This window comes from Polyergus mexicanus, unplaced genomic scaffold (assembly GCF_030449975.1).
Source record: "Polyergus mexicanus isolate NDT 795.1 unplaced genomic scaffold, iyPolMexi1.0 SCAF_24, whole genome shotgun sequence".
Lineage (NCBI taxonomy): Eukaryota > Metazoa > Arthropoda > Insecta > Hymenoptera > Formicidae > Polyergus > Polyergus mexicanus.
The window spans coordinates 4,491,874-4,517,607 of NW_027223344.1; the positions used below are offsets into that span (position 1 = coordinate 4,491,874).

Consider the following 25,734-nt stretch of genomic DNA (forward strand, 5'->3'; position numbering starts at 1 on the left):
CAAATAGAGCCGGCAAAAAGACACGCGGGGTGTAACGCGTATACCCTTAACAGATTATACCGCGCTCCGCATCCGGAATCGCGATTGCGGCTGACGGGACCAATGTAACGCGGCGTCCAATTAGTATCTCCACGTGTTATTATCCGTTTAGAGAACCGATAAATTTTCGCACTTTTTCCACCTTCCAAGTTCATCATGCGCAATGGGTGTGTTTGCGTGTTAAGCGGTAAAAGATGCAGAACTCGACATCGTTTTTTTTTTTTCTTTTTTGTAGAAATTATTGCCAAAAGGAGTAAGAGCCAGAGAACCAGACAAGTTGAGTGAGAATTTCGAGAAGGGAATCATCACCCTCGTCTGCATCTTGTCGTTATATAAGACGATCTAAAAATCTAAATTATCGGCGAGACCAAGGGATACGCGAATGAAGGAAACTAACCGATTTAAAATTACAAAGCCTTATCCTGTATTCATTATTCTCTTTATTTCGCGCACCACTCTTTTCTTATTATGAGATATTTTATAAAATTCAAAGAAACTTGGAGCTTGTCTATCGCGTCGAATTTAATCGATGAGAAGAGATGGTAACATTTTTTTAACTACTTAAATAAATATATTAATTTTGAATGTTTACACGGCACATGTTAGTCTGTATTTTTTTTTTTTTGAGACTAAATCGGATATCATTTTTAATATCGACGATTCCAGACGATTCGTGGAAATGTGGAATTTTTATGCATCTTTATGAGCAAATATTGGAGAATTACGTGTATAAGTGACACAAGAGACTCGGTCTCCGATAAAGTTTACCACGTAGTGGTACACTTGAGACGTAAGATAGTATGACGGAGATAGTTAGGTCGGTAAATTACGCGCTATGATTCCTCGCTCATTTGCCCAACATGTAACGGAAGAACCCGGAGATGCTATAATTATTTCGCGGAAATGAGATACTAATCGCGCTACTACTTGAAAACCCGCTCCCCCCCGAGACATGAGAGTAGTATCAGCGAACAGTGACAGATGCGTAACGAGGCCTTTCCCTCGATTTTTATGAGAATGAAAGGCGGAGCTCTCTCTCTCTCTCTCTCTCGTGAGATAAACCTCTTACCTTTTTTATTAAACGCATTATATTAGTTTCTGAAGTTTCTACTCGCGCGTGTCATCCTTCGATCCTTCGTAACTTTTGGGATATAGTGAAAATCTGCCATACAATTGGCCGAATACTCGAAAGGATTAAGAGACTTATTCGAGGGTGCTAAAATTTCCGCAATTTCACGCACCGTTTGATACATCACTTCAGTCCATTAATAACGGGAACGTGCGAGCGAAAAGGGAAAATTTTCCCGCCGGTCTCGAAAGTTGACTTTTGAAAAATGTCGGGGAGCTCTCGCGGCAGCGGCTGGCAGTGCAGCCACGAGAGTGCGGGACTTTTACAAATTGCAGTTAAACCGACGAAAGCGCGCAGAATTCAATTTCGTCCCAAGTTACAAAGTCGGCCGCGTCCTCGGAGGACAGGAGAAGAGAGAGAGAGAGAGAGAGAGAACGGTTCGGAAGGAGCGGGTGACGGCGCTCCTACCGCTCCGTAATAAAGTCTGCCTAGAATTTCATTATTTCCGGTGATGCAAATCCCATTTGTGTCAGCGCGGAAAATGCGGCCGGTGTGCGGGGGCTAAAGACAATCCGCAAGAAAGGATAATTCGAATTAGCGGGCGATGTCCGAGCGGGCGTTAGTCAAAGAGATATCTGTCACCGGCGATCGAATTACCATAACTATAAGCATTTCGAGCAGCGATAGAGGTGATAATAATATTGTATTTTTTCGACGGTGCAAACTAATTATTTTCTTTGTCCAAGCTGGACTGTATTAAAAGAAAATAGAACAGGTGCGGATAAAATTTCAGTTCTTTTTCATTAAATTGATTTCTGATTTTCTAAATTTGTCATTGATATTGGCAGCTGTAGAAAACTGATCGACATATTGGAATTTCTACTGCCTATTAATTTTATATTGCGCCAACTCGACACATTCGATTATTGTGCAAAATTAATCCTTAAACGTCACATATGAGTCATTTTAATCCTATTGATATATTTTAATAATAAAACAAGATGTCTAAAATTTATTTTTTAACCTTTATTAATTTCTACGAAGATGTCGAGAAATATATATATAAATTTTTCTACATTTCTTCAAGCACTTTGAGATATCAGCGAAAGCTGCGACAAAACATTATGATTCATCACGTAACCAAGAACAGAGCAAAAAAGATGTATGACCTACAAGAATTAATATACCGCGTTTATCGCGTCTGTGCATTCACGTATTATCTCGCTCGGTGTGTTATGTGGACGGAATATGAGATAACAATTTAACGTGTAGCGTACTCGACACTATGCTCCAAATGACAAAGTGACGAGAGTACGTCATTTGCCAAGTGGGCATGTCAGTATGCCAATAAAATGCAATTGAATGCGCGACAGTGTCGAGAATTCGCGACGCTCGAGTTTGTATTTTGCATTCAGTAGATTTTTGTTACGGACGACGCTTAGTGCGATCAATTGTACCGATCAAGTATTTAAAGTGTATTCCCTTCCGTTAGATAACGCTAGCATATATAATTAACGTAAATCGGAAAATACCTTGTCCATGCTACGGATTAAATAATATGATTAATATTATATAATGGGTTCTTTATATCGATAATCAAAAAAAATACGCTATATATAACATACGCTGTATCGAATTTATTTCTACGCGAGAACGGCTTCGTAAACTGTTCCGCAGGGAGGTCGCACAGTAAAATTAATGTCCGTTGGCTCGATAGAGCATGTGTAAGCGCGCCTCTCTCCACTTCCATAATACTTACTTATCACAGCAAATACCTTTCGTAGCCAATCTCTCGTGGCCCCGTGACGTACAAATACATCGTGTATAATATTACCATTTCCCGAAGGAAAGCATGCGAGATTGTAAACGGGACGACACGTTTTTACATGGCCACCAATAGCAACCGATCGATTACCTCACGTCGCTCATGGATACACGAATACGTAACCGATAAAGCTCGTTAATCCGGGAGAAGCGTTAAAGCTTGTTCACGCGAAACGTAGCTAGGGCTGCTGCCAAACGTTCGCCACATCGGAGTTTCTGATCCGAAGCGAGGCGAGACGAGTTCCTCTATTGGCTGGGGATTCAAGCCACCTACCTACCTATATACCCTACCCTACATCTCGCTCGCTTACCCGAAGGACGTTCTTCATCCTCCGAAAGGATCCGACGACGGCTCGCCCGCCACGAAACTTTCCCCATTTCCGAACTCGGCCCCAGCCCGATGAATCGATGCGCGTAATTCGGGCCCCGACGTAAGCATCCGCCGTTTTACTTCGGCCTATATAATCTCTGTAACTGCTCTGCCTTCGGCTTTCCTATTCCCGCTCATTCTTACCCCGTTTCTCCCCGACGACTCGCTCGTCGTCGTCTTCTTCGTATCTCTTTCCGTATACGATGATGATCCAACTTGGGCTAGAGCATAAACGCGCTCGCTCTCTCGTGCTCGTCGGAACGAGCGCTCGAAACTCTCGCTCTGTCGAAATTACAAGCCACGAGAGAAGTACAGAGTGCGCCCAACAGCTTGAACAACGATAGCGAGATGGTATTTTCCGCTGAATTTTCAAGCAATTTTCTTCTCCGTCAAGAATTGAAAACAGAAACGAAAGTCGGAGAATTGTTCGAGAGTGAAAATTGGGGAGGATTCCTGCTGGCGAATGAAAAGTCAAGATACGTGCAGATATAACGAAGCTTCGTTTAAGTAAATCATACAGTGTAATATCATTTTAATATGTAACATATTAAATATGTTCATATTATATATATAATTTACACACATTTAAATGGATTTAGATTAAAGTTAAATAAATTTATAATTTCAAATGCAGCGCGCATCGACATATATCAGAAATTTTTTAAATAGAGAAACATCGTTATATTATAATCAAGTTTCAGACAGAGTCGTAATGAAATATTGTATATTAATGTATGCGTAATAGTAACACGATTATATTTTACATATCTACAGTGAGAGATCTAATGTACGATCGATTCAATGGTATACCGATATATACAATATATTACGGCTAACAAGATACTTTCCCCCCCACCCTCTCTCTCTCTCTCTCTCTCTTTCGATCTATCGAATACGAGACGAGCCAGAAATTAGACGGGCAAAGTATGTAACTTTTTCCTCGCAACCATCGGAAAATCCTTCTTCGAACGATATTACTTCCGGATGCACCTGCCTGCTCGTGCATAGTTCGACAACGACTAGACGACGTCGCGGCGACGTGACATTTTTCGGGAAAATACCGTCGACGTTTTCGAAGAGAGATTATTAACCGTGAAAGCGCAGCGCTTGACAGATAAACGCTATTGTACTTTTAAAGCATATGAGAAGAAAAAAATTAGCTCTTGTACTTTAATTGTTACCGAATATATTCTTTGTCATTTATTTATTATTCTTTAATCGGATATTTAATAAAACAATTTTTCGAACGAAATCAACGATAATTATCGTCTGTAGAAAAGTCTGAATAAAAATTAATGAATAAATCTGTTTATGGTAAAGAGTATTTTTGTTCTAAATTAAAGACACAAGAAAAAAGAAAAACAATTGTAATGAAACGCCAGAACGATGACTTCTGAATAAACCAATAAAAATTTAATGTATGAATATATTAAAAGATATATTAAAATTTTAAACATGGGAAAAATAAGGAAAAAGTGGATAAATAATGGTTACTCGAGGCAAATGCAGTAAAATTCATTTGCATATTACGAAGTAACATTCACGTGAAATAGCGAAAAGTAATAAAAATATGAGAAATGTTTTTGGCATTTGTGTAGTTTTGCGTTTAACAATTGTTATGTAACGTTACTAAAAATATGATGTACAATCCGCAGAACTAAAATTTCTAGAAATGGTCTCTTTCTTTTTTTTCTCAAACATTCCCGATTAATAATCTCTTCTGAATAATTGTCTCTCTCGATGAACACTCTATTCGCTATATCGAATTTAAATTAATTTAATTTATAACACGATACACAGTGTTATATATAATATTTAATAATATATTTCGTAAAAAAACATTTATGTAATGTCAGAAAAAAAAAAAGTTCGACAAAAGATATATTTGTTTTAAATTTATAATCAGTGATTAAAACGCGTTATAGCATAGATGATAATTATACAGTCCACTTTTACTTATAAATTAAAATTTATTGATCACGATAAGTATAATGAAGATTTTAATAATCGAATTATTAATAAACTTTGCTCACTTACTCACATCGTATGAAAGAACGTTCAATATTTTTGCATTACGTTTTGCGTTAGAGAAAATGTAATTAAAATTGTAAAGTTGATGTTGTTTTGTAATTATCGGTTGGATATAAACGCTTTATGAAAGGCGGTTAAATAATGTACAATATCGGATAGTCGCTTTTCGCGACTTGTTTGTCAAAGATATAGTTGTGATGTTAATTGCTTTTCAAATATACAATTACCATCGCTAATTAATTTAAGAACACAGCGCGCGTACATTATAAGTAATCACAAGCAAAAGAACAATGATTGTCACGCGTATACGAATCTTTTCTCATAATCGATTAATAAATAATGTAAAAAAAATGGTTATCACCCTTTTTACATTTAATGATTTCTGATAACTATTAAATATATTACTATTATTCAATAATTTGATCAGAGGAATAATTGAATATTTCATTCGACTTTTTACTCAATAATGATGAAAAATGTTTAAAAATTGCTTAATATCTCGACGACTATTAATCCTGAGGATTGAACTTAAACCTGTCTCTTTTTATCGAGTCCACATCCGGTATTCGTAACGTATCTTATCGCTGCGCATTATAAGATCTCTGTTCGTTTCATTTTTTTACTTCTTTCTCTTCCTTTCTTCAAAATCTGTGTACGTATACCTGTTTTAATTTAAACGCAGCTAAAACACAACACGGACTTATATTTTGACGAAATTCTCTCTACTCGTCATACGATAAAGGGCATTCGTACGCGTGTTACGCGGGTCCCTTTTTCCTCGATGTCTCGATAGAAAACACGAAACAATCCCACGATCCGCGCTGCGTAACGCGCGCCCATGCGTACCGTCCTGTGAGAAGAATCGCAATTAAGAGCGTTGAAATAACCTGCCTGTGTACCTGCCGATCCGAATGGAGATCGCTAGGCGCGAAAGGAAGCGAGCTGCGGTAAAAGACGACGGCGAAGAAGATTTACATCCGGTCGTGCCGCAACCGGCAAACGCGATCCTTTTTCTATACAGGGCGTTCCCTTTTCTCGATGCCTTCGTAGAAATAAAAACCTCGAGGTATTGATTAACTCTCGAGTAACAATTTAATTATCTGCTCCGTGAACGAGTGTCCCGATAAAACCGAGAAAAGTCAAACTTATGAGCGATGACGTAAAGGCGGAATATTTATTCTCTTGTAACACGCGGAGGAGAGTATGCTCGAAAAGTCGCGAAAGAAACTTCTGTCGTGTACTTTTTTTTTTTTTTTTTTTGGAGAGAATTTTGTTACCATCTTTCTCTCTTCCGCAACTTTTTCATTCGCGACATTAAATTTCTTAAGGCAAGTAAGCCTTAAATTATGTTATACGAAATTACAAGCGAAACTAACTAAGAGGAACAAAGTTGTCATCTGTTTACGTTCTTGAAGCTTAATTGCGACATTATATTTAATATATTCCGGCGAATGTATCACAAAGAAGATATTACATGCGGGAGAAAATAGAGTCGCGGCAAATTCTCGTTAAGACGACGAGGAGAAATTATATTTGGGCGTTTCTGCTCCGATAGCCACTTTATATATAGACATCTATCATAAATCATAATTTCTCATCGGATCAGACTGCATCGGTGCTTTATAACCGCATAGAGCGAAAGCCTTCGACCGTGAAGAGTCGCACGATCTCAGTCGACCGTGACTTATAGGTACCTCGTATACAAGCCCCAAAGCAAACATCCATTCGAGGAAAATCTAATATCTAACGGATACGTAGTAACACATTTCACCTGTAACCTGTCGCATATGTATCTCCTGTCAACGTAGCTTCGCTGATCCAAGGGTGCATCTCGATAAATTGCTCGGCTAAATAAGACTTTAAACAAGGTATCTTTGATGTGTCATTTTTTGCGCAAAAAAAAAAAAAAAAAAATGTTTCTTTTCCCTTCTATTAATATACGTTATAAAATTTACGCGATACAATTTTTACTCGATTTGTGTGTAAATCTCTATCTCTGTAAAATTTTTATTAGATATTTATAGATTCATTATATATCGACGTGTTAAAAAAAAAAAAAAAAGCTTTTCAGATGCGTGTTTCCTACGTATTTGGTTTCATTCTGGTCGTTATCGCGCGTTCGCAGTTGGCACAATCATACAACTCAATTATCGCAACGTGATTAACAAAGTGGTGCGACTAATTACGTAAATCGACGGCCTAGGGCTCGCAAGGAACTCGCCCTTCGCTCGATACGGAATGAGACACGTTTCTTTGATAATATCGAGCGACGTCGAGCGAAGGTTGCTCATACACACTATCTTCTCTCCGGTTCACCGCATGTCCCGATGATGGATGGAACAAACGAGGTCGCTATTACATTTTGACGGCCACATTGATCTTTCGGTAAACATATTTCTAACTTTACGGTAAAATTATGTCTTTAATTAGGAATCTATTATTAAAATTTATTCAAAAATAATCTTTGTTCAATATAACGTGTTGGAAATATTTTTCATATATATAGGGTGTCCCAGATCGATCTGCCAACGGCAGATTCTTCAGATCATTTGGAGAGCCTTGAGATAAAATTCCTCCCTCCCCCCTATCTCTCTCTCTCTCTATTAAAGTAAACTATCTGAAATTAATTGAAGAATGTAGTTTTAGTAATCTTTTAGATCTATAAAGTTTAACATTAAAATTATTGATTTTCTCGACATTTTCGCTGAAAAAAAAAAAAAAAAATCCCTCTCCAAACTATCTCGAGAATTTGTCATTAACAGATAGTGCGATGATACCTTGGTATATAATAATTCCATATGTTAATTTCATAGAATTTAAATCTTAACAAACCGTGAATACACGCGTGGCGATGATCAATTATATCGCATACCGATCAATCATTGTGCCGGCAACTCTCTATCTACGCGTGCATTGTTTTCTCCCGATCCGTTTCTCTCTCATTTAAAATAACAATACGAGATATAATGTTATCGCATTATTCGCATTTGTCTGTTTTATGGCTAGACTTTAGACGGCAAACTGAAAGTAAATCTCGTGCGTAAGTTCGAATTTTTAAGTTAGCATATATGTAAAAAAAATTGTACATTATATATCAATTATTTTATTACATTTTTTATTATACACGTATTATATTGTGTGATTCTATTTTAGTATTAATTCTGATGAGTTTGATTTGTAAAGAGTATTTTATTCTTATATGCCATATATATGTCCGCAAAGAAAATAATTATTCAAATCATTCTGAGAGAAGTAAGACAGAGATAAAATGATCATAAAGCAATTATATATAGATTAATGATGTAAATTGGAAAAATTATCAATATTGATAAGATCGATATTTATGACGCATAAGCTATATTAAAAAGAAAAAAAAAAGACAATAAAGACACTTTCTGAGATATCAATAGCGTATCCGATTAAAACGGTACCGTACCGTGTACGAGAAAACCGAGAGATATCCGGTCGCGTCCTTTTTACCCTTATATCGGCGCAATCTGGTTGGAAACTCTGGCGCGAATTCCCTACATAATGTACGCGCGCTCCCTCGTTATGGTCGTCTCTTTCGTTGCGAATTACCACGGCTTATTCAACGGATATTCTCGGGCAATTTCGTACTTTAATTCGAGATCAGAGCCTTGACGCGCTTACAATAATTTTTCCATACAACGTAAGATTCCCTCTGAGAAAAATGGACGACACACGGAGATGAGCCGGAAGAGCTCGTCGTCTTTAAGGAGACTCGTACGCCTTCCTGCTCGAATGAGAAACGAGTCGATAGTCAATCCCGGCTGTCTTTGTGCCCCGTAAACGGACCCCTTCTCATTTCGCGTACTATGCACCACGACCGAACTGAAAATGAAATCGCCGACAAGGGGGAAATCGGCACGAAACGACAGAAAGGACAAAGAGGAGGACTCAGGAGGGGGGTTGAGACTCTTTCATTCTCTTATTCGCGAGAGGAGCTTCCTTTCTTGCAATCCGAATAAAGGTGAATTTACGCTCGAACATAAAAAAAGAAGAATCACGCCGGATCGAAATTATTTAAAGCGATCGTCTTACCTATGCATTGCTTTCTGATTTTCTTGCCATTTCTTGATTTTCTTTCTCGGTGACGAAATGCAATATGCAATGTTTCAATGTAATTTCCTACTTCCGGTGCAATAAATGAAATTTAATATTTTATAATTTTTATTATTTAAAATATCCGATATATCATCGATTATATTGTATCACGTTTTGCGTGGATAAACATTACGCACATCTAATGTGGAATCGAAATTTTTGACATTTCCAAAATTACATAAATCGAATTTCTGATTTAAAACGAGCGGTAAGAGAGAAAATATTCCGATTTCTTCCACCACGAATGGTCAGCTGCTCGGACCGTTATTCATACGATTCATTTTTTTTTTTTTTTTTTTATTTAGTTTAGACGACAAATCGTCGAAAGCGTAAATTCGCCTTAAGACTGAGATTTGGATGCGGACACAAAAGCTGGGAAGAAACGGCGCGGATTGAATTAGATGTCCTCGCAATGCTGGAAATTGCATTTTCCGAGCGTGAGGGAGAAACGGTGGATCATCTTTTCCCCTTAGAATAGGAGAGTAAGAAGAGGAAGGGGAGGTGGAAAGAGATTCTGCATCCTTCCCTCATCTATTCATTATGCTACCCTTTCATTGCAAATAACAGAACCTCGCCCCGATCGTGATGTGGAAAAGCGAGAAATGCGGCATTTGTTATGCCTGCGGATTTAACGACGTTAATATTTGTCTCGCGGAAGATACACGATAGGAACAACGAAGATGTTTCGAGCTAAATGACGATCCCGACGATAAACGCTTCCCTCTATTAGAAAAACACAATTATCGCGAGCAAACCCTATGTTGACACATTCAAGCACTCGGAATATAAATTTCGTATCAATCGTCTTCCATTCCGTAATTTTCGGCAAATGATAAAGAGTTTGTAAAGAGGTTCTAACGTTTATTCGGATAAACGTTTCGATTTCTTTCTTTTACCGCTTGTACTCTATAAAACCTTTCTCGCAAATAAAATTAATAAATCGAGACTGATAAGATGAGCTGTGTGATTAGGCGATGAATAAGGCTCGAAAAATACGTCAGTTTTGCCTTTCCTCTAAAAATCAGAAAGAAGGAGAAACGTGAGGTGATTTTATCGAAAATTCCGTGAGCCGGATCCACGCTTGAAATTCTAATGGCGGAGCACGGGAAGGAAGCGAGATCTACGTAGAATTGCCCGTAATACGGTGGAAAGGTAAATATGTACGGTTCTCGCGCTGACGAAAAAGCCACCGGCAATCGTGTTTCAGGCCGGATAAAAAGCCGCGCGCTCTCAATAATTGATCGGCGCGGCGCGGCGATTAATCGCGCAATTTATGTGAACGTCAATGACGTTATGTACCTCTCTACGTACCGGGCGATACTTTTGCACGGTGAAATAAGAATGAGAGACGCGATTTAATCCGAGCCCGTGCTGAAATAAACAGACCGGAGGAAGAGAGACTAAGCTACATACATATACATATATATATCCGGATTCCATCGCTGCGCTTCCTTCCGTTCGTGAATTCCTCCCAGCAATTTTTGGACTCGATCTTTCCTTCGTGCTTCGTGCTTTTTTTAGTAAATTTTCTCCTCTCATTTTATGTATATGGATATATATTTTTATGATGTCGAATTAAAATTTAACCGTCAAAATAACATCCACTCAAAATTCCTGACAGATAACATTTTATTTATCAATATTTAGTTAATTTAATTTCTGCAAATCGCGAAATTTACGATCGTTTAAAACTCGAAATTCATCGTTGGGCAATCGACATTTTTATACAGGACAAATTTATTGCAAATGTGCAGAGAGCGCGCAGGCATCTGTGCGTGAAGCTGCGTTACGTATCGCAGGTTGAGCGGAAAAAAAGTCGCCAAGCCGATAACCGCGTATTCCATACAGCGGATTTACGCGTTTTCGTTTTCTCTCTCTCTCTCTCTCTCTCTTTTTTTAGAGTTGCGAGATGTTTATTTCTCTTTAGGTCGATTATGCGCGTTTTTCGTTCAATTAAGAATCCGCTGAAAGCTTTCGCGCATTAAGGTAAATTGTACTTGAACAATCGGTCGACTCTTGTTACATACATATTCCGGCATTACGTTTATTCTACGCATCTGTAGAGGTATGTTTATTATATTATTGTTATTATTTATCACTTTTAAGCCAGCTCTATACATTCGGCCCGATATAAAATAGTTACAACGACGCGACACTTTAAACGATATACGTTTTATCATAATATATATGTTTGACAAAATTTAATTTATTATTTATAGTTGATTTTTTTATGTCACCAAGGAACTCGAGAATCAAGAGATTAAGAAACTCTTGGAAATAAAAAGCAGATTGGAAAGATAAGCCATGCATACATTTAATGTTTAACCTAAAAAATAAATCTCGTATGCTGCACATTCTTTTTTTTTTTTTTTGCAAAAATTTTAAGAGATTAATTTTTGTTCGTCTTTTTTTCATCGAATTTCCTTGCACATATTTCTACCGATCGTTGATAAAAAAATAATTCAAAGACTCGATTGGCTAACGAAAGAAAAAATTTAAACTTTGTTTCGCTATCATTAATAAATAAGTTATCTCTTATTTAATCGAAAATATATTTTAAGATTAAACGACAAGAGTCACGGACAGTTTTTAACTTGGATTCAATTTTTCATCGAACGAAACACTTATTCTCCACAGGTAGAGATAAAGCTGATCTTTTTTCTCTTTTTTTTCTTTTCGACTTATTCTTGTTGTCTAAATGAAATTTTTATTCGGATAATACGGGAGAGCCCGCATGATATGAACTCAATTATAAACTTTATTTTCGTATTTCTCGTTATTCGTCTGTTTTCGAACTCTCGACTCGCGACCACGGACGGTCGGCCGGCAGCGTCGCGTCGTTTTAATTCGTTCTCCGCAATTGCGGCCAATCATCGAATCCCTTTGGACGAATCCGAATGTCGATCGTCGGTCGATCTGTGCTACAAAATTAAACGACACGTCGAATCGCATTTAGATACCCCGACCGGCCGGTTCACCTATATTTTATTGACGTTCGGATGGCGGTATCGCGTAAATTCGCGGACGGGCTAGACGACCGTCCAAAAGCCAATTTACACGATCTAAACTAAACGATCATCACGGATGAATCATTCCAAGTGCATGTGCGTATTGCGCGAACGTGGATTTTCGCTTAGGCGCAAATTCGCTATCAAATGCGATGCGTTTCGCGAAAATTAATGGCCTTTTGAAAAATATAAACACGAGAGATACATAGGGATTTGTTCGCATTCGGGAGCTCCCGCCATTGATTATACAATACTGGATTTTGTATAATGGCATAACTAAACTCGCTCCTTTTAACAAGGATTGTTAAAGCAATTCTATCAATTTTATAGCAAGCACAAAACTCTTGAATAAAATTTTAATAAATTATGTACTTGTAACGAGAAAAAAAAATTTATCTCCAACAGTTTTGACATCACTCATACTTTTGTTTGATTTCAAAAGGGAGTACAGTTTATATATAATTTACTTTGTTGCTATTTTTTTAAGAGATATTACGATATTAAAATATATACAAGAGATTAAAATATATATAAGAGGTTTTCAAATGAAAACCTACAAAATATATATGTATATATGTATAAAACTATTAAGGCAAGTTAATATTTCTGCATCTCAAATGCAACCAGCAACAATAATTCATAATCTGTGCTGCCAAAACTAACATTGATTCGTGACAGTACCTATGCATCGATGCAATGATAAATGATAGACACATGTCCCTTTCAGACAAAACACGAGTACAGTGAAGAGAGACAGAGAGACAGACAGAGAGAGAGAGAGAGAGAGAGAGAGTTGAGGTATTGAAAAGCATTGTTGATTCAATTTGGTTAAAAAACGAGAGCTATGCCGTTTCCAATATAAACGATTCAATTGTAAATCACTTCACATATACCAGCCTATACCAAGGCTTTTCATTCCTACTGCAATATGTGTGTGTCGATTTTTCGTGATAAGCCGCCATATGGAAGAATTGTTTGTCAATAGAAAAACAGAGAGAGAGAGAGAGAGACTTTTATGTATTAAAAACTGATATAAATTATATGTAATTTACCAATAGTATTATTTACAAAATTGAGACATGTAATTAATGTAAATTGTCAGTCGACGAAGGGGGAGTTTGTCGTGTGTGAAATCGTTTCTAATATCATTTATATTATCCCCGACAAGCGAAAGATTCGGGTTCGATTCCCGATTCAGCGACTTTGCTCCGATATTTTTCTCGCCTTCGTTTCTCCTACGGGGTAAAGAGGGATTATTATAAATCTCGAATTGAGATTTTAAATACTCTTGACGCAAAGAGAGAGAGAGGATCAAGAAAATTTCGCTAACCTGCGCACAGTGATCACAGTTTCATAGAAAAATATCATTCGCGTCTGACCCTTAATTGCCCGCGAATTTTTAAAAGTTGTAATTTTTATTCGATAGCCTTATTAATTTATCCTAACTTATCTTAATATTATTGTTGATCGAAAAAAGAAGTAAATACTCGCGATGCGTAAATCGATTTCGTGCGTCGTTGCGGTATCGCGTTGCGGCGTGGACGCGGAATACCACGCGTTACAGGGATTATCGATCATATCGCGGCCAAACCATCCGATTACGTTGATTCTTCCAGCGGCGATTATCGGTAAGCTTTTAGTGGCTTGCGTGACCGCTAACATTATCGGAATAATTGTTCTCTATTTCTCTCTCTCTCTCTCTCTCTCTCTCTCTACGTTGGCGGAACTTAATCGATCCTACATCAGTATAAAGAAGCATCGGCTCGCGATGATTAATAAGGCGGAGATCGCGATTAAAACACTCGCCTCTTAAAAATAAGGAATTATACGAATCTGGTTTAAATTACTTTGGTTCGCATCTTTACAACTACATCTTTTTATTCCATTTAATGTCAGATTCAATGATTAAATATTTGTATATTTTCTTATATTATTTTGTTTGCTAATATTTTAATTCCAAAGACTAAGCGCTAACGTAAATTAACATTCCTTCTTTCGGATGTATGAGTCTTTCAATTCTGTTTTTATATATTTTTAAATATAGAGAAATAATTTTTTTTTTTTTTTTTTGCTTCTTGTTGCACAAATCTCTCTGTAAAATATGTAATAAATTTGCTTGTATCTTTTAGAGCGTTAATGAAACTTGTAACTATTCGTCTGAATGTGAAATTATCGATTATCGAAATATGGTAGGTAATTGGTAAATTTTCACGCACACCATTTCTGCGATGTAATAAAATGTAATTTTATAGTCTATGGCACGTCTCGTCCCCCATTTTACCTCACCCTCCCCCCCTCACCCTTTATCGAAGCAGTAATAAAACGCTCGCAAAGCGGTAGCACGCGGAAACACCACGCTCGAGCTTATCGTTCCTCCGGGACGCGCTTTCGGACCGAAATCATCTTTATCTTTCTGTTACAGGCGATGGCGGACAATATTTCCGGATTAGACCGAGCAACAGCTCCGTGCTGGAAGGTGGCGAGGTGATAATTCCTTGCGAGGTGGGGAACCGAGTCGGTACCGTCCAATGGGTCAAAGACGGATTTGCCTATGTCATAGAGCAGAGTAAGTTCGATAAGTTGAAGTATAAGTTATCTTTTTTTCGGGAGCGCGTAGAGTTTTCCGAAGCAGTCGTCAATTTTACAGTCGTCGATACTCTTCACGAGGAGATATCTCCTCGCAATAAAAATATCCACCTTGTCATTAGCAATAATTTTTCAATCTTGAGATACCGAGAGAGTTCTAAATTAACTAATAAAAATTTTGTCATTCATTATTTTTTAACTGGATCTAAATTCAATTTCAATGTTAAACAATAAAGAATATATTAAATGATTGTGATAAAAATACTGTATTCAATTATATTATAATTGTATTATTTAAGATAACGTAGTTTTTTCCCAATGAAAATTTTGCTACAGCATAGACGTGAATTGTATTTTGTGTATATTAAGATATTTTATGAAATGGAAATTATCTAACGCCACGCCCATATCTACATCTGGACTACAATGATAAATCCACTTGAAAAGAAAATAGCTCGGAAAGCTTTGTATTTGATATAAATGTGTATAACAGAGAGGTTAAACGCGTAATTGTTATCGCGAGAGCGCAAATCGTGTACGTTAAATTCGATAAAGACAGATTGGTGTGTTTTGTACTTGCACAATTAAAGCCACCCTAAATCCATCAATTAATAAAAGCACGCGCGACAAAGCTGCTTATGTATTTTCAATGGGAAATTGTGTTTTCGTATTACCAAGGATTGGTTTACACAGGAATTTTCGGAAATACATTAACGCGCTAATAAAGAAACGCTCGCGCAACTCTATTGTTTCCTACCTGATTCCGTGGATTTACATCGCCGTATTACAACAACACGGCGCGGCGCACGAATGTAGACCTACATTGTTGCAATTTAGTTGACGTTGAATTTTAAACCTGACCTTTCGGTGTATTGGAACTGAAATTTTGTGTGTCGGAAGATTTCTAATTTCTTTTTCAAAGAGAAAATTTTTGTAGAATCTAATACAGCTTCGAAACAATATATAAAATATGTTAATAGCTTTCGAATTTAAAATTTAAATAATTTTTGCGTGAGTTTGAAGAAGAAGTTTGACATAAAGTAAGATACCGATAAATTGTGAAAGTTTTACTTATATATATATATATGTAGCATGTACATACATAAAACGGTTTTTACGATCTTAGTTAAGGACCGTAGCACAGCGGTGTGGATTTATTATTTAAGCCCAGTTGTGTAAAAATAGACATCTACGAGAGAGAACGGGCTATCGACGCCGCGTGGTTAATTAGCCGGCGGTCTCGTCGACTTCCGGTTATCGTAATCGCATCGTTTCGCCGAGAGCGCTCGCATACCGGCCGAATAAGCGCCCGTAATAAACAGAGCTAAAATTAGAATCGATATATTAGTTGCGTATCCGCTCGTAAATCACGATTCTCACCTTAGCCGCGGGACGAAAACCAAATTCGTTGACCAAATCGATTCCATTCAACGATCGTCGCGTTACCGAGACCATGTAACAATCGAAGCGTAATAATTAACGATTAATGTTGCAGACGGCGAAATCGTGGGCCATCCTAGGCTGAAGCTGATCGGTGATCGAAACGCCGGTATTTTCAACCTGAGGATCACCGATGCGTCTCTAACCGACGATGGCGAGTACGAGTGTCAGGTCGGACGATACCTGCGGATCAAACCGATTCGCGCCAGCGCTCACCTCATCGTCACCTGTGAGTCGAAATACGATGCATGAATTAAACGTTTCACTTGTCAATGTAGTTACCGTCAAACTCGATGATGATTTGTAATAAATGCCTAAGGCGTTTTCTATCCTTTTCCGTCTTTGCTCCGAGAATTTCGACGCGTCTAGTTTAATCCTTTCGTTATTGAGGATAATATGAATACTGAGTTATCTGAGAATTACTTTATCACTTTAATGCGAAGATAATCTTCGAAAATGTAACGTGCGCATGTTGACTCTATAGTCGAAAATCATCTACTGTCGTAAGACGAACGGCTCTATGTTAATTAAAATTTTCTTGCCGACAATTCTGAAGAAACTCCAGCGCAGCGATGGGACGCGCAAAAATACTCGCTCCTGCTTGGGAATAATCGCAGCCGTTTCTGTCGCATCGACGATAGCCCCGTCGACGGGCGTAGCCCGTTAGTTAAAATGCAAAGCTTGCCGTAACACGAATTACAAACTCGCGATCTCGAAATCGTGCTTAAAGTTAATTTACGCGGTCGTACCAACGCGTATTACGTTTGTGTGTCGCCACGAAAGAGCGACTTTCGGGGTTTCGCGGCAGCAGTTTGTACGCCCGCCGGCAAGACCGACGACGACGACGACGACGTTTGTTAGTCCGGGCGCGTTTTCATGCCATCGACGATCTCTCGGTCTCTCTCTCTCTCTCTCTCTCTCTCTTACCAGTCGTGAATTATGCAAAAGTTATTAAGCGTGACAATATGCATTCGCCAGCCAGCCAGACTGTCGCGCAAACTAGTTCGCAAAGCGGAACGAAAGCTAGTTTTCGCGCGCGCACGAGCGTACAACCGCGAGCGAGCAGCATCCTTTCCGGTGCGACATCCGAGTGTTGACACACTCGCTCTCGAGGAATGACGCTTCAATACCCGAGAATTCGCGGGATCGCGAAATCTTTCTTCTTTCATTCGCATATCGCGAACGGGCGCGTCTTCGATTCGCTACGATCGGGATGTAAAATTAATTCCGACAAAATTTATTCCCGACAGGCACACCGGCGGCGGTCCTGATGACAAATTTTCGTTCCAACATGGATTTTTCTTTCACGCTTCGCGAAATGTTGCTTTTTTCGAATTTTTTATTCTGTCCGTTTATTTTGAAAAAAAAATATGCGTGTATAGGTAATTGGCTGCTGCAAGTTCGTCGTACATTGTGCAATATCTGTGTATAATTTTTTTATCGTCACTAATTATTTAAAAAAGTAATGTACGAATCTGCAGAATATTGTTATATCTAAACCGTAACTAATTTTCATCGGCTGGATTCTCTTCCCTTCTCTTCCCTTTTTTTATCAGATATACGTATAAATTATGGATTATGGAATTACCATAACGAGAAACTTGCCGAGTCAATATGATTTATCTACTTAATGCCTCGATGATTTGGTGAGCAAGCTGGAGCTTCCCGAGACGCGACCTACTTTTCGCGACAGATAGTGTATTAAAACATAAAAAATAGAGAATAATATTTTATCTAATCTAAAAGTTATATCGCTATTTTTCTCCATATAAGACTATTCCTTAAAGACTCTCGCGACTTTTTTTTTTTTTTTTATATATAATATTCGTATATAAAATTCGAAAATATCTATATTAAATTATAAAAATATTTCGATAGGAAAATTCAAAACTATAAGCAATATTTTATAGCAAGCGTATAAGCATAAATAATAACTATGAACGATTATTAATTGAACAATGATATTTAAAAATTGCTACGCTTTTTTAATAAATCCCTAACTTTGAATATTTTTTTATTCCAGTTTACAGATACCACGTATACGAGATGAGAGCATGGTTAGAATGATATTAGCCGCGATATGCAAACTATTCGTTCTCGGCAAGGGCAAGTTGAAAGGGGGTACCTGCGCCACGCTTTTAATAAAACGGGCGCATTACTAAATCGTCATATCCGTCAAATCCATCTTCCTCGTTGCACACGTCAGCGTTCATTATCGTCGCCGATACGTATACCGATGACGTTGAAAATACACGACGGCATTGGCAGACACACCGTCGACGATAATCCACTGCGGATCAAATGGATGGCGTGAAAATCTCGGGCGATCGTGTATGTATGTACAATAAAATGCGCAAATACAGGCGTCGTTAATTACGCGCGTAACGGTATTTTGCCGATCCCGTACACCCGTCGTAAACGGATATAATCGTATTTCGCTTTACTCTATCGTTACCCGACCGACGTGTCGTCGTCATATTTCCTCTGCCTTCGATCTTCGCTCGTTTCTCGTCGATCGTTTTGCCGCTATTATCGCCAAATAGCCGAGTTATCCTGTCGCGGACAGACTTACGGGGATTCGAGCGTAACAAGTTTTGTGAAAATAATCTTGTCGGAGGGGAAAAGGTCTTTAACCTTTCATCGTTTACGCGAATGAGACGCATTTGAAAATGAAAAATAAAAAAAAAATAATAATAATTGTAGATATTTAGAAAATGAAGAAAATCCGATTAATTTGACGAATGAATTATCAGAGAGAAAGATTTATCGATAAAGGATAATAACAATAAATTCGGTATATATACACTTCTTTGACGAGAAATATTTTCAGATTATACAAATAAACGAACTTTCAAAGACATTTCAAAGATTAAAATTGATACCCGAGATTTTTTTAGCCTGTTCAAGATACCTCTATCAATCTGAAAGTATTTTGTTAATTGTTACGAAATTGCAACATGTTTTTCTACTTTGAGGTAACAATATGACGCTTCACGCTTCTCGACACAATGATACATGCGCAAGTATTCCCATGTATGTGATTATTCATTCTCGCGAAAGAGGTGACTATTGGGATACGCGTAACGTGGCCATCGTGTGTGCCTGTTCTTAAATGAAACGCCACTAAAAATACACGTCCGATTCTTTATTTTCCAACATGGGGAGTGAATTTCTTCGTTTTATGATAAAATGGAGGAAACATAGTTCGATGACGTAAAAAAGATCATGTAAAAAAGAGATGCCTTGACTTGTCTTGAAAAAACGCTCACGTATCCCTTTAGGCATCGGACGAATTCGCAGTGCGATACAAAGAATGAGGCGAGAGAATGAGAGGAAGAGAGAGGGGGAGGGGGGAGATGGAGAGAAAAGGGCAGGACGAATAAAAATGTCGGAGCACGAGGGGACATTTCTTACGATCCAACGAGCAAATGAGGGAATTTGTGATAAAGTAGGGTGAACGAAAGTAGGGTGTGTGTGTGTGTGTGTGTGTGTGTGTGTGTGTGTGTGTGTGTATTGTATATATATAGATATAAACTGGAATAAGATGACGCTGTTTTATTAAAAATAGCAAAGCATAGAGACTCCCGATGAAATGTTTAATTTTCTTGCCGACATTAAAAAGAGCATTGTGTGATAACGGTATTAGTTAGCCTCTCTCTTTCTAATGGTGTCGTTTAATATGGCGAGAAGTTCTATGCGACTTTACGTGTATTTTTGACGATATAATTTCGCCTCCTTTTCCATTCGACCACATTTTTTGCGTACACTTGTTTCAAACGAAGATCTTAGAAAGTTGCCATTTTATTTTCTTCTGTTTTTTTCTTTTCTTTTTCTTTTTCTTTTTTTTTTCAATCGTTTCCTCTGACTTTATTATGCCGATAACATTCTTAGCTATATTTGTAACTCGGTTTATGCAAAGTTTTATTCTTTCAATCACTTTGAACTTTTCCAATTATTTCCGTTGTTTATTTTGTATTTGGATCGTATTATTCTTACGAGATTCTGAAAGCCTGCTTTATATTTAACAATATTTATCTATTAAATGTTTCAGCGCGTTTACATTAAACGAGATTGAGTATTCTACCTAAATAACAAAGTACCTTCCCGATTATATATGTGCGGATTTGAGATTATACATGCATTCGATTGTGAACGATTCGTTACGTATTGACTGACATTTCTACAATACAATTTACGTATCGATTAGTTAATTCTCTCTTTCTCGCTGCCGGATAACAAATGTATAAACGTCATTCACAATGCATGCTACAATCGCTCGCAACAATACTCCATTATAAACATCGGGCTATTTCGGATAATCCAAGTCGCGTTTACCAGCGTTTATATTTATCTTATGAAATTGAAATGCAGAACATCTATTTAATAAATAATTATCGAAATAAAATAATGTGGATTTTCGCTCAAGTGTGCACTGAAGCTATCATTATCAATGCAGGCAGAAGCAGACACCTGTGATATAAGTGCCGATGTAGAGATAGCGATATCGCAACATCTTGCATTTATTTATATATGGGATAACTTATATATATTTATCTGCTTATCTATATTATATTACTTCGAGAAGCTTACGGATAATGACGCGTTTGCTTCTTCCCGATTTTTTTTCATCTTTCTTTCAGAGAAAGACAGACATCGCGCGTCATGATCGGGACGACAGAGACGAAGAGAGACTGAAGGAAATCGAATCTCGTGAATTATTCGTCGGTGAAAAGGCAAAGATGTAAAGTTACATCCCCCTGTCGTTTCTTCTCCAGCGCCATTTTGCGCGCACTCGACCACCCTAACGTTTCTTCTTCTTCTTCTCCTCCCCATTCGAGACACGTATAAGCTGTGGGATATTCCGGATCGTTCCTCGTACCGTTCACGGCCGCGAAACTTTGCTCGAATACGCGTGTTTCTATTCATATATGTACCATGTGCATGCGAACAACGTGACACGCATTGTGTAAAACTGGCGGATCTGCTTGTCGCATTTGGAAAATGAAGTTTTGAAAAATTTTGCGCTCCGGAGAAATCATTGCGCGTTCTTCAGGACTTGCAAGTTATTTCTTTTTAATTATTAGAATTTCTTTCCAAATATTAACATATGGATATGATTACAGTTTCAGAGAATGAGAAATGGTGCGAGATTCTTCACATATCTTTAAAAAAATCTCATCTTTATAACATAAAGTATGCCTCGTAGTGGCGTAAAAATTATCAAGCATCTATACTGCAGAAATGTAACAGCTGACTCTTATTTTTTAGCATCGTTATATGTACTCTGTCAAAATTACAACAATCGCAGAGAAATGAATAAATTTGAAAACAAATATTTTTTGTAGAAGAAAGAAAGGAAAAGAAATGCCGCTAGAGGCCCCGTTCACATGTTCGCGTTTTCGCTCACCGGAAAAAAAGAAAAAAAAAATCCATGTTCCTTCAAAGGTCACGTCGCATTTTCTCACAATGGTTCCTGAAACGCCTGTTGTTGCTTATCATCCCTGCTTATATGCCATTTCGCCATGCCAACTCGCTCGTTCTTGATATATCGCACATTCTGTATGATCGATACCGCGTCAAGTTCCTATCCGCTATTTACAAAAGGCTAGAGGCGACAATCTAAATCGCACTAATACCCCTGCGCGTCTATAAAGCGGGGCAATATTCGTTTCCTTTCTTTTTTATTCTTGCGCATCTTCTTTTGATCTCTCTCTCTCTCCTTCTCTTTTTCACCATCTTATTCTCTTTCTCGAACGTGCATTTAAACGACTGATGCTGTTTGGACGCTCAGTTTTTCAGCAGCGGCGATATCGCGCGTCTTTACGAGTGGCATTTATTTCTCTTTGCGCGCGCGCGCCTGCGGTAGTTTTACAAAGGAAAAGCTCTGCTCGCTATTCTCTCTCTCTCTCTCTATTCCTGTACCCCTGACACAGGGCCATCCGCTTCTCTCCATTACCCTCTTCTTCATCCCCGCTGTATATACATTATTCTCGCCGCCCGGCGGTCGCGCCTCGCCCTCTCGTCGTCCTTTTGCGTCTCGCGCCCGCTACGGGCAGCTTAACGGTAAAAATGAGACTTATAAGACGCCCCGGCAAAGAAAAATACTTTCTTACCGGACCGAGACGCCGCGAATAAATCCCTGGTCGCAAATGCGAGGATAAAAATGACACCTAGATGAAATGTAGCCATAAAATATAAGCAGGGAGCTATATGTAAGATAGAAATTCAATCCAGTATATCGATATCATTTTATGTTATTTTTATTATTATTATTATTATTATTATTATTATTATTATTATATACCATTATTATTAACGGCAGAGTATTGTTACTAATAAATTTTTATGTGAAAAAAAGATGATGAAAACAAATTCATTCAAAATAATTACTAATAATAGATATAAATATCGAATAAATAACGAATGAGCACGAGCATTTAAACGTGTACTGTATATTAGGAAACAAAATTGTTTATAATTCGTTGTGTAATTTTTAATGCGGCACTATTCGCGAAAGTTAATTAATGAGTCCTCGTGAAAACGCATCGTTTCACTTGTTATCAATTATACAATATAATTAGGAATTTATTTCCTTTCCCCACCTAATCGAATAATATAATTAATTTTATTTTTTCTCGAAAGAGAGATATTATTCGTCGAGTGTTCTCTCGTTCGAATTCGATGGATCTATAGATTCATTCTTCCGTTACATCCAATCGCGTGGAATTCGACAGCACTTTCACGATTCGCACGCGTATCGCGAACTAATGCCGGTGTGAATGTCGCGTCTGTGACAAGTCTGTGAACGCTAGCTAAACGCCGCGAATGCTGTTATAGAGAGGGTGAGGAGGAGGAGGTGATGGGGGTGGAGTTCCATTTGTCGGTAATTAACTTTGCAAAACGTCGGCGTTACGCGATGAAGGGTGCGCAGCCGTTAATGCCAATGACGCCTGACAGGAGACGCGGCTTGGCGCTAACGCGATTGCGTGTACATACACGTGCGTGTCGCAACGCGCGTAAATGCATTCCCGCGGCGTTATCATCGCCGGCGGATATAATTGAAGCGGCGCGAAAGAGATAATTTGACAAACGTGCGGCGAGACGTTGGGCGAACGAGGACGATAAAATTAAGCGCGATATAGCAAGCGTGTCGATATATAACGAGTCGCGTATGCGGAAGAAGGCTAATGTCGCGCGACGCGACGCGACACGAATAATTTAACGATAAAATAACCAGTCGTCATAAAACCGATACGCGTGTGCCCGTATGAGTCAATGAAAGAGAGCTTAAACTGAGTTGCGACTCGAAGCAGAAATTGCTCTATTGGCGTCGATGTTAACGAGGGTAATAATCTTTATTATCTTCGCGGACATATCATATTTTTCTTTTTATTTGCAATCGATTTCTCTTAGCAAGAATCTAATGAGTGTGGTTGTTTCACACTTCCGATGCTTAATTCGTCTTTAAATTTCAACGTTGAGCAAATCGGAATCCAAATTTCCCATCAAAATATTTTAAAAGGGAGAAGCAAAAGACTCTATTATTAATAAATAAAAAAAAAACCGGTGAGTAAAAAAATCTGCATCTATCGATCATATTTACTACACATGACGTCGCAATAATTATCATCGTTATCTCAACATCGTACACTATTTTTCCTCGTTTACCCATCATGACGTTTTCCAATCCCGGTTTCCGTCATGAAGATAATATTAGCGGCGTGGATTTGCAAATTTAAATGGGTCTCAAGAAACAAGACGGTGGGTAGTTACTCGCATATAAATAACCTGAATAACAATATCCCGAGCGCGATGCGGAGCGTTCGTCTTAATGGAAAAATTATTATCGGCGCGATATTACCTAACGCTAATGATGCAGCTCGCTTTTCTTCATCGCAAGGAAAAGATAACTCGCGATGTCGGCCAATGGAAAATGAGAGCAATGGTGTAGCTATTCACGAAAGCGATGCTTCGAAAGATTCAGGCTGCCACGGTTAAACCCTCAAATCGCGTGATATGCACAAGTTTTTTTTTTTTTTTTCATCTATTTGTCCCTTTTATTGTAATTCTCCAATAATCACACATTGGCGCTTTTCAATTTTGCAATTTACGTATAATAATATAATGTACAATATATATCTTGGGATATAATAAAAACTATTGTAAGAATGAAATTTTAAATATTGATAAAGATGAAAAAGAGTCTTTTCTCTCTCTCCCTTTTTTTTTTTCTTTTTCTCTTGTCGGAAGGTTTCGTTCAAAGGATTCGAAACTCCCGGCTACGCCGCTGGCAAGGAGAATATCCTGCGGCGCAACCGAACCGTGAGTTCCCCGTGAGTGGCGTCGATGAACCGCAACAGAGACACACGGTACAGCTGGGTGTGTAACGCGGTTGCGTTTACGTTCCGTTTATATCAGCTTGAATTTTCACGAGTAACGAAAATTGCACGCGGTACGCAACGTTGCCGGAGATAATTGAAAAATGATTGAATGCGTGATTGAAATTCGAGGGATAGTAGTTACTGCTGCGCAGAAAACGAGCGAACGCATCAAAAGGGACGACATAAGGGATGCGAGATTAGCCGAGCGTAGAAATGAATGTATTTAAAGTTCATGATTTTTGAGAAAATTAAAATGAATGGATCTTGACAATGATAAAAGCTGCAGTCTTCTTTCGCTGCGTATAAAATTGAACTTGAATATTAGAGAATAGCTTCTAACTTAGAAATATTTCACGTGAAATTTAATAATTTTATTAACTTTTAATTAATCGAAATTTTGTAATAAATGTGTCGTCGTATCGATAATTTAATAAGAAATCAATATGTTAAAATAATTATACAATTCTTAAAACATCTCTCTCTGCATTAAAAAATCTCATGTATGTATTATTCAACTGTTTGATTATATATATTATTAAATTTAATATTATTATTATTATTATAATACAATATATCATTAAAAAAAAACTATTAAAAATTATTAAAAAAATATACTTTATATATTTTTATTTAGAATATTTAAGTGTGTTATATCGAATGTCAGAGATTTTTAAAATACGCGCAATAAATCGCATAAAATACGTTTCTTTAATGAGAGATTTGTCAAACGGTATATAATTTGTTGTCGCAGCTAACGATTCGATCATTATAACACTGGAGAGGGAGAAACTCGAGAGCTTAAACTCGATGCGCGTTAGACAGATTCGATATAAAGCGCCGTAATTAATTTCAAACTTCTCC

General features: G+C 37.8%; 1 protein-coding gene across 2 annotated transcripts in view; it reads left to right on the forward strand.

Annotated features, from left to right (window-relative positions):
- Sns (sticks and stones) overlaps positions 1-25,734 on the forward strand; it is a 230,377-nt gene that overhangs the window by 160,377 nt on the left and 44,266 nt on the right. For both annotated transcript variants that reach the window (XM_070313346.1, XM_070313345.1), the window contains exons 2-3: positions 14,889-15,032; positions 16,548-16,721. In XM_070313346.1, the coding sequence (XP_070169447.1) occupies positions 14,889-15,032; positions 16,548-16,721 (318 nt within the window). The remainder of the gene's footprint in view (positions 1-14,888; positions 15,033-16,547; positions 16,722-25,734) is intronic.